At 33.9% G+C, this 11261-nt stretch overlaps 1 protein-coding gene across 3 annotated transcripts in view; it reads right to left on the bottom strand.

Moving 5' to 3' along the window:
- Positions 1–587: 587 nt before the first annotated feature.
- The window catches only part of WRN (WRN RecQ like helicase), a 138767-nt gene continuing 128093 nt past the window's right edge, over positions 588–11261 (bottom strand). For all 3 annotated transcript variants that reach the window (XM_019642884.1, XM_019642885.1, XM_019642887.1), the window contains exons 33-35: positions 7791–8005; positions 5010–5135; positions 588–2150 (exon numbers count right to left, since the gene is read on the bottom strand). In XM_019642884.1, the coding sequence (XP_019498429.1) occupies positions 2031–2150; positions 5010–5135; positions 7791–8005 (461 nt within the window). In that variant the 3' untranslated portion in view covers positions 588–2030. The remainder of the gene's footprint in view (positions 2151–5009; positions 5136–7790; positions 8006–11261) is intronic.

The raw sequence follows: 11261 nt of genomic DNA, 5'->3' as shown, positions 1-11261 counted from the left end.
GGTCTATATAATAAAATACTATATCAGCAGTTCTCAGGACCTCCTAGATCTCAGGACCCTTTTTTATTTTAAAAATTGTTGAGGACCCCAAAAGTGCTTTTGTTAATGTGGGTTATAGATATCACTATTTACTGGTTTTAGAAATTAAACATCTAAAAAAAATTCAGAAGAAAACATTTAAAAATATTTATTAATTTGTTTAAAAATAACAATAGTAAATCTATTACATATTAACATAATTACAGTTTAGAAAATAATCATCTCCGCCCCCCCCATCCCCCCAGACACACACACCAATAGTGAGAAAAGTGACATCATTGTCTGGTTTCACAGAAGTTGCTGGGTTCTCAGGTCTGCTCCTTTGTTAAATATGTTTTGATATGCTGTTTTGGCTGAAATATATGAAGGAAGTTGGACCTCAAACAGATATGTAGTTGGAAAAGGAAGAAGTATTTTAATAGCCTTTCCAGATAATTGTAGACATTCTTCTTTGAAGCTATCTAAAACTGGGCAAATGTTAGTCCCTTAAAGATTGGATGCAGTGTATAATCTGAAACCATACACTGCTATGGTTATTCATATACTGCTGTGTTAAAATCCATTGGTCCATTGTGCCCATTGAATGGATCTTTTACTCATGCATGATTTTATAAGATCATGTATTAATCATCCAGAAAATATTGGCTCACTGAGCTAATGCAGATCTAAAATGTTGACAAAAACCATTATATAATATAAAAAAAAATAAATAACCTTACCCATCTCATTAGAAAAGTCTGTGTCACAGGAAGCCGTCAACTCCTGGTAGCACACACAAGTTTTACAAAATTATAAATTTTACTAGAAATCTCAAATTTTATCATTGGCAACAAATACCCATCATTTTTCCTTGAAGTGAGAGGCTGACGTTTAACTTTGAGGAAATGTCCACGAAACACCCGTCTGAATAAGCATAGTTTTCTATTAGTCATTCTTTGCAGTAAAAATGGAATTCCAAAAGGGAAAAACCAACTAATTCAACTCACAAATGCTTTTCCTGGAGATGATCATCATATTTTGGTAGCAGAAGCGCTTTCTGCATGCTTCCCATTTCATCACATAAAAGATTGAAAACATGTGTGCGTAAGGATAAAAAATTTAGAAAATCAATAATTTGGTGCCATTGCCTTGATCTGCATTAAAGTACCAGTGGTTTTACTCACTATTACTTTACCCCCTTACTGCAAATATCAACATAGTACAAAAGGCAAAAAACATCTTGGTGTTAGGAAAATACTCATAGTTTTGCTTTTGCAGGTCCCCTGAAAGGGTCTTAGAGACTCCTAACCGTCTGCAGAACACACTTTGAGAATCACTGTACTATGTAAAGCCACAAAACAAGATTCTGTGGGAGACTATTTAATGACATTAAAAATGTTCAAAATATATTCAAATGAAATAAGTAACAAACAACATGTTTATGTTTGATTTCCTAATTCTACTTCTAGGAACAATCTGAAATAGAAAAAAAAATGATAATCACCAATAGAAAAGTGATTATAAATTATAGTATAGAATAGACTAGTAAAAAACAATAAGCAAAACCAATATATACTAACATAAAAAAGGTCTTCATGCCATATTAAGTAAAAAAATTTGTTGCAGAAAATTGCATAGAGCATCTCTCACTTGTGTTAAAAAAAAAACCCAATGTATGTGTAGATACACATGCAAAGGCAGAAGAAATGACTAAAGAACTATACGTCTTATATATAATAGGAGTTACCTTCTGGTAAAGGGCTGGTAATGGATGTGAGGAAACAGGAATATGGGGATTTTCATGTTTTAAGCATAGCTTGAATGTTTTACAAAGAAAATGCATTCTGTATTATTCATGTAACGGACTAAGGAAAGAAGTGAAGATAAGAAGTTTTGGCAGGATACACGAAAGGGGCTGTTGACCTACTGGTGAAACTATTGGTAATTTTTATTTTCTTTTTCCACTCCTCTAGATTTTCTAGACAAACATGATGCTTCTGGAAATTGCGAGCTTAACTAAAAAGACCCTTCTTTTTTGTTTTGGCGATTGATTTCTTGCTGGTGTCAGCCAAGATCTTATTTCCTTTGTCAAACCACTCAGGTAATTTTCTCTGTGAAGCTTCAGATGAAGTCTATAGGAAAGAAACAGAAAAGGAAACATTTGTACTATTGAAAACGTGTGTCGATTACAAAACTAACATAGATTACTGAATATACAGCCCCCTATCCTTCCCTTGCCAAATAAAACAAAATAGTGAGATCTACAGAATCACTACATCATTTCGTCAGGCAGTTTACTTAACATCCTGCTATGTACTCTAAGACACTTAAGTGTAGACACTCATTTGGGAAGGAAAGAACTAGATATCCTTTCTTTTTCTTTTAATAATATATATATTTTTTAATTGGGAAATTGGGGGAGGGGAACAGTGTTGGGGAATTGGGGAGAGGGACCAGCCAAGTTGTTCTTCTTCAATCTCAGTTGTGGAGGGCGCCAGTCCATCTAGCTGCCCGTCAGCAGCTCATGGCCTCTAAGCTCAAGGTGCTGTGTTACAATCTTAGTTGTAGGTGGGTGTAGCCACCATCCCATGCGGGAGTCAAACCGGCAGACTTGTTGTTAAAGAGCGCATGCTGTATCCACTGAGCCATCTGGGTGGCAGCTCAGCTCAAGGTGCCGAGTTTAGTCTTAGTTACAGGTTGGCGTAGCCCACCATCGAACAAGCAGTCTTGTTGTTAGGAGCATGTGCTCTCACCAGCTGAGTTAGCTCAGGTGCAGTGTCACTGGCCCATGTGGGAATTGAACCGGTGGCCCTGTTGCTCAGAGCTCGCGCTCTTAAGCTAACTCTTAACGAACAAACTGAGCCACTCGGCTGACCGGATATTATTTCATATCTATGTCCCATGGTATATTTGCTTTGAGTTGACTCAAATAATTTAATGTTCTGAGGAAGATGTCCGTCTGCTCATGTGTACACACACACACACACACACACACACACACACACACACACAGTTATATTAGGCATTTGAAAAAGCATATAACTTGTACATGTACAATGGTAGACAGGCTAGAAGAGTGGCTCACTCATCAGCAGTACCTTGCAGAGTTACTGAAACATAGCAGGTACTAAAAAAAGTTTGCTGAATAAATTTTAAAAATTGTTTTTCGTTTCATACTCTTTTCAGATTCTGCTAAAAACTAAAGATCCACTTCCAAGAAAACAAGACAAACATACACAATACTTTGCACAGTTTTAGTGGGCCCAAGCACCAATGAAGTCTCAGAACTCTAAGTTAAAAGTCCCTGCAAAAAAATTGTTTTAAGAACCAAAGGCAGTGACTGTGTACTGAACAACCTGCACATGAAAAAATTACAAACAATTTTAAGTAGGTAAGTGTTCCATAAGCCTAAAATGGTATTAGTTTGTATTATCTCAATTTGAGCACTAGATCCTCGCCCTAACATGACAATTATTCTAACATGAGTACACCTTGGAATCCAGCAGTTAATTTAGTATTGGAACTATTTGAAGGACTTTATAATAAGGTGGCCTCATCTAAGCTGTAATGTGTCTGTTAGCCTTAGGTACAAAAGCATAATTTTTTCAATTTCAAAAATGAAGACTATATCTATTGTTCATTAACTGCTTGCTATGTTTTATTATGTTTTATATGTTTAAAAAATGGTTTCAAAATATTTAAGGATAAGGAAGAAAAAGTAAAATATCCTTGCAAAAAGTTGTAAAACCTTAAATTAAAAAAAAAAAAAGAAAAGGTAAGAACTGTTAGCTGTTCCAGCTTAATTAAAGAAATCCAGTGTAGAAGAAAGGACTATTCACACTTCAGCAAAAGCTAAAAAAGAAGAACTGGCTAAGTTAGCAACGTTTGTCCTGAGTACTGATTTCCTCAGTACAGGGAAGAGAAGACAGAGATTAGATTTGTATTCACTGTACGATACTATAATTTTTGCCTTTGAAAATAATAAATGTTAGGGATATAAAGTGGCACCAAGAAAAGGCACTTGGGTAGAGATAAAATTGGCCCAGAAATATTTATTCTTCTCAAAGGATCTTAATATCAAAATCCCTTGTGGCTACAGACAACTACAGTTGCTTACAATTAGAGTTGGAACCCTTGAGTGCATCTGGAGGAAGGAAACCAGTTAAGATTATAACAAAGCCAAAAAGTAAAACAGAGCGTGGAATCTGAACAGTAGCAAAGGAAAAAAATGGTAAATCTTTTGTTGTAGCCAAATACCATGGGGAGTAAGCAGGGACTTTGAAACCAGACAGAGCTATGTTTGAATTCTGAGTAGCTTGCTAAATATGTGTATGCCCTTATGAATGTTATTTAAGCCTCAATTTCTTCACACAGAAAATGAGAATAACAGTACATAGCACTACTAAGTTATTTGGAGAGTTAAATGAGAATATATGTAAAATATCAAAACACATTCTGATTTATCCGTGACACTCATTAACTGTTAAGTAATATTTAAAGTCTTTTATCTTCTGTAATATTTCTATAGAATATGATCTTCAGCACTTTTCCTATAATTATAATAATGATCTTATTTCATTGAGAAAGAGGAAAAATGCTTACTTACACTGAGTGTATCTTCTGAGTCTCAACAATAAGTATATGGAGAGACTTAAGTTTTGAAGACTAACTAAAACCTAACAAAAACAATGCTGTCAGAGGCTACTTACTTCATCAGTAGACTAAAATTCTGAGCAATCATAATAACATTTTTAGGGGATATTTACATCTTTTTCATACTCCAAACTCTATTAACAGCCTATTATTATTAAGTTGAGCACACAAAACATTCACTCACTTGCTGATTATATGTGCACACATATATGTAAGCAAACAGATATGTACATTATAGTCACATTTAATTTCATCTAAAACAAAGATAAATATAAACATATTAGTTATCAAGCCTGATGTATTTGTCATGAAAACTATTTTATTAAATCAATTTTTACCTGTAAATGAGGATCTGTAAATAAATTTTCTAGTTCTGGATCGCTGGGGGGCTCATTCCAAGCAGTTGGTGAATTTCTGTGACTCGCATCCTTCGGTGAAAAATCACAAGGATGTTTTCCATCAACCTTTAACATTTTTATGGAATACAAAATAGTTACAGCATGTACTATTTTCTTAGGAAAAAAACTATGCCTAAAAAAGCAAAGCTTAAGAAAATTCTTATTATTCTCAAGTACTGAATTTTAACAGTGATTATAATATTACCCACAAGGGATTATTTTTTTCTGATGTTCTTAAAATAGTTTGTAAATAGTATTGTATATTATAATTCATAATGAAACTCAGTGTCAGGGCAGGAAATATTCCCACCCCTCTCTCTCTTAGGCAGTCAAAAAGAAATAGAAGGGAAAAAGTGATACAGGAAGAAAGGGTTCTGGGAAGATGGAAACACCAGCATTGTTTTTTACTTTCTCTGAATCCTAACATTAAAACAGAACGAAGTGGAAAAAGCAAAACTGCATCATCTACACTTACAATGAAAGTAACCTCAGGAAGCTGAAACTGTTACGTATGTAAGGACAAACCACTAACAGTCATAAGACCTGCACGGTATAGCATCTGGATGTGAGAAAACAGAGGCAAGCAGTAAGGTGCCTGAGAACACGAGAGCCCCAAAATAGCCCACAGGTATTTTGGAAAGCATGATAGATTAATTTGAGAACAGCTTTTGCCCAACCCAATGGCAGAAGGCTGATGGGGTCCACGGCAGTGCCTGCAGGAGCAGCTGGCTCCTATGAGCTCTCCTAACCAGCTCATTGCCTTCCAGAAGAAGGCCCCACGCTCAGAACTGCTGCGGTTAAATCAAAATCAAGCAGGACAGGTATGCAGACACAGGGAAAAGAAAGCCCAGGTAAAAGTGACACAGGAGTGTAGCTTATAAACCAAGTTTCTATATTTTGAACATTACACAAAAACAACAGAAGAGAGAGTTCTGTGAACTTGGAAAAACTATGCTGAGCTGTGCCTTCTTTAGAAAGTGCAAGAAAATTAATGTCACATGAAAATGAACAACAGAAAAGTGTCAAGGTCAAATCCAAGACACCAGAAAGGCTTTCTAAAATAGAGAATAAAACTGTAACCTCTGAAAATGACCTAAAGAACATTACAAAAATAATTCAAAATGATAGAACATCATAAATCAAAATCAGGAAAATCTCAAAACTGAGTGGAAAAGCTCAAGAAAAAATTAGTAATAAAAAGTAAAATCAAGGAAAAGTTTCCTCAAATAAACAAAAATTTTAAAACTATTAAAAAAAGTACCAGAAATAAAAAAGAAATTACATGTACCTCTTGATTCAGAACCACCAAATATCAAGACATAACCTTCCTCCATTAAACACAGGCATGACTGGGCTTCTACCTTAATAGCTATCACAATATTTGTAAATCTCACAATGCATCAACTAATAAAAAGAATTTGTTCTGACATTATTCTTTATCAGGAGCCTCATAATTATACAATGAAATGCACTAAGGGATACAGCTAGGTCGGTAGAGACAATGAATGTTAACATATGACAGAAACTAGGCCTCCGATTGACTCCACAGTGTTGGAGTTTTCTATACTGGGAGGTACCGTATTTGCCGGCGTATAAGACGATTTTTTGGCGCTGAAAAATATGCCTCCAAGTGGGGGGTCGTCTTATACGCCAGGTACACTTCAGATAGACTGCCCATAGTGCTTGCCCTGTGCCATAGTGGCCTCCCGATGCCCGCCCACTTCATTCCACATACCGTTCAGGCATCAGCAGCGCTGCTGGGTGTATGCTCGGCTGTTATGCGATTTTGCTGTTATGCGATTTTACCACACTCGCAAAATCGCACACAGCCGACCATACACCCAGTATGATAGCGCAAAATCGCGAATCGCGATACCATACTGGGTGTATGGTCGGAAGAGGGGGTAGTCTTATACGGCGAGTATATAACAAACTCTGTATTTTGAGTGGAAATGTTAGGGGGTCGTCTTATACGCCCAGTCGTCTTATACGCCGGCAAATACGGTAGATGAAAGAAAAATACATGTAATTTTAGACCTGGAAGATACTGAAGGCCAAATTTTCAATTTTATACAATCATTTAACAGAGTCACATTGTCAAACAATAGTTATTCTCTGATCACTATTTATTTTTCTCACACCATACACAGAGAAATAATTTTCAAAGCATTTGATTTTAATAAAATGTACCATCTAAAATAATACTCAATTCATTGTCTTTCTCTGATCTTGCAAAAAGTGCATTGAGATATGCTCTGAGCCATGAGCAACAATTATCCTTGTACCTGAGATATTCAATATAACAGCAACAGAGCATGATAAATGACAGAGTGATAGACAAACCAGTTTGGGAGATATTTATAATAGAATTTGTTTTCATTTTCATTAATCACGTAAATTGTCATATGCTTAAAGTCAGTATTAATTACACCTATAAAAGAAAGATAATTTCCAGGCTATGTATTAGGAAGCAGAGAAAAAAAATTAAGCTGACATTCTACACAATAAGCTAAAAAGATGGACTATAGTCACTGTTTCTGTCATTTAAAAAATCACTATTCTCAGTTCAGATTTATGAAAAGCAAAAGAAATATGGCACACAGATAAAAAAGAAGCCTTATATCAGAATTTATGACAGTTGAAAAAATACAGCATTCTAGGATTAGAATATGCAAATTAAACAAACTGGCACTTTATGAATATTCTATATATAATTATCACCTTGGTATTAGGGCCTACTTCTTCCTTGCTTCTCTTAGAACTTAAATAGTTCTCTTCAGAGTTGGAGAAACATCTCCTTTTGTTGGAATCACATGAAGGTTGGCTTAACGGTCTGTTGTCATGGTCTTTTTCCAGGATCTCAATCGCCATATGTATAAGATAGGTGTCAATGTTTTCAGGAACAAACATTCTAATTAATTTAATTTTACTCAACTCTGTAAAGGATGAAAAAATAAGATTTAAAAATAGATTACACAGAACATTTTAGAAAACTTATGAGCTGGAAATAGGGAAATATTTTGAAGAAAAAAAGGAAGAAGGTAGCCAAAGAAAATTTTCCTTTCAAATGCCGACTGCCCTACAAAAGAGAAATGGAATAAAATGTTTCCCTCCCTCCTGAACCACCTGCACCCTCTGTCCACAAGATGCAAAATCAGGTAAGTGCCATCGACCCTGCATAAATCATGTTTCATAATTTTTGTGGACAGCCCTGACAATCAAAGCCACCATTCCCAGAATTGTTTCTAAAGGAATTATGTATGCTTCAAATTCCAAATATCATTACAAGTTAATTTCTTGAAAATACTTATTCTTTTTTTTTTTAGCTGAGCCATCTTGCCACTTGTTGGCAGCTCAGCAGCAGCTCAGCTCTGGCTGGGAATCAAACCGGCGACCCTGTTGCTCACAGCTCACACTTGAGCAAGCTCTTAACCAATTAAGCCACTTGGCAGGCCCCTAAAATACTTAGTCTTAAAATAGAACCTGATCATACTTGTAAATAAGACGCCAATAAAAAGGGTCCTTTCGGTGGATACTGTAGCATGACAAAACACATCAATTATTTAAAAATGCATATTAACTAAATGAGCTTTGGGGGAAAATATATCTTATCTTCAGAATCAAGGAATTTTTAATTTTGGTAACTCAACAGAACTGATTCAGGCTATGTCAGTCTCTTCACACCTTTTACAAATTATGTAGCAATTTCCCCACAGACCAGTATTTATGTTTCACGCACTTCCTTCCAACATCAATCATCTGCAATTCTCTAGAGTATGGTAAAGCAGCTTAAACTTATTCACTCATCTTCATGACATTTATAAAACTGGTATCAAACATTTATGACACCCAATTCAAATAAACAATCAGAAACCAACTATTTTTAAATAATACTCTGAAAGGTGGTCTTTAAATAACTCGAGTTTTCAGGTTTATAGTCTCCTTTGTTCCAAAATTCTTATCTTGCTATTCAAGAAGTCCCCAAAAACACTGCAGTTAAAAAAAAAAAAGGGGGGGGGAGATAACACAGCTAACAGATAAGTAGGTCAGTGAGCTATCTAATTATTTAGCTTGTACTCTTTCTAACTTTAAAGTTTTAAAATGTAAAACTGATGCTAATTAAAACCTTGGAAAGATAAGATTACCTCTAACTGTAATAAAATCAGCAATTTGACTATCACATCTATCAACCAAACGAAAATTTTATTTGTCCCTTGGTCATTACACCATCCTAATACCACTGAAATTCTGCCAATTTTACTGCTTCAAAATTTTGTAATGGCTCGAGTCTTCTTTCAAATTCCCTTTCATTTGCTCTCATTTTTTCTTTGGAAAAAGAAAACGTTCTTGTGAACATCATATTACACATATCCTTCCATATTTCTAGATTCCCAGAAGTGAGGTTGCTAGTTCAAAGATTACACACCTTTTATATTTTGATATATATTGCCAAATGACCTCTATGACTCTGTTGTCCGAGACAATTACCACTAGCCACATGTCAACAGAGCACTTGAAATGTAGCTAATATGCTGAGAAACTCAATTCTTAATTTTTAGTAATTCTAATTAATTTAAAATTGAAATTAAAAACTGATACTTGATTCAGTTATCAGAAAATTTTTAAGCATGTTAGGAACAAATTGGGTAACTTCATCTATTTTATTCAATTGTAAATTTTATAAAAGCTAAATACAGCATTTCAAATTAAATTTAGCATCAGAATTGAGATATGCTGTGAATACATAGCTGATTTCAAAGGCTTAGTACAAAAAAACTCTCACTAATATCTCATTAATAATTTAATATTAAGCAATCTATTTGTAATATTAGTCTCCTTTTAATAAAATTATGATGTATAAACATTTGCCTATTGCTTTTAAAGCCATTAATAATCAATATATGTACAGTTGTTATACTGTAATTAGAATATAATTTCAAGATATAATTAGTAAATTCATATATTTACTTACACATTTCTATAAATATCCTTTATATTTTTATCTTAAAGTCATTCTATAATATACATACGCAAATAAAAGTCATCCTATAATATACATGTGCAAGTCAGTGGCATCTAGCTCTAAAGATGCATATTATTCTATCCTAACTTTCCATGCAGGTAAGTGCTGAAAATATCTTTTGGAGAATGAAATAATGAACACTGGCTACACTCCTTCAATGCTTTAAAAGAGATCATATTACCCCTATTTTTGTGGCAGGTCCCTTGGAAGCCACCCTTAATTTTCCAGGCACATGCACATAAAGAATGGGAGAATGAAATTATTCAAAATATTATCCAAGCCCCTCATTAAATGCCTTGCTTAATTTATTATTCAGTGTAGTTAGAATCTCAATTCCATAAAAGCAGCTTAAAATGATATAAACATGATAAAACTAAGAATAAAAAGATACAGGATTCCTTTAAATATTAAGTTACAAGGACAAAATCTAGTTAGCAAATAAGAAAGTATGAAAATAATAGATATAATTTCTCAATTCATAAATACCCTATTTTTAGGTATAAGACTATGCCATAATAAAATACAGAAAATTTTCAAGTCAGGGTTGTTCAAAATTTAAATTCCAATCAAACTTGCTCATTAAAACACCAAATTATGTGATATGGCTACAGTTAAATAAAGATGAAAATAACATATCTGAATCATTAATATAGTATGTATATCTTCATTTCTTATTATAATTTATAACAGCAACATGTTCTCCAATAAGAGGACAAATAGTTTTAACAAGAAAAGACAGAATTGAAAAGCAAAATTTCATAACAATAAATGATATCTTATAGACTATAAATGCAAAATCAAGAGAAAATTTAGAGTCATGGTTCTCACAATCGTGACTTTCTCAATTTGGCTTTGGAAGTAAAGTACAACAATACACTTTTCCATACACAGCCTACATACAGGGTATCAATAGACAGATGAAATAAGTGTTTAAAAGTATTCTATATTGTTCTTTGGAACTTCAATTATATATATCTCTGAACGAAAATTTATTTGCAATAAGTATACAGTGTCAAAGACAAATGTTTTAAATAATGTTTTAGTCTAACAATTACAAATATTTTTCTCACCTCCCTGATATTTATTGAATCAGGCTGTGCAATAATAAATAGGGAATTTTTCATGTTTATATATTCTGCTTGATTTTCATATTTCCTTTTTTTTTTTTT

Source organism: Hipposideros armiger, unplaced genomic scaffold (genome assembly GCF_001890085.2).
Source record: "Hipposideros armiger isolate ML-2016 unplaced genomic scaffold, ASM189008v1 scaffold_73, whole genome shotgun sequence".
NCBI lineage: Eukaryota > Metazoa > Chordata > Mammalia > Chiroptera > Hipposideridae > Hipposideros > Hipposideros armiger.
Note: the sequence above shows the minus strand (reverse complement) of the source record. Positions and strands in the feature narration are given on the sequence as shown.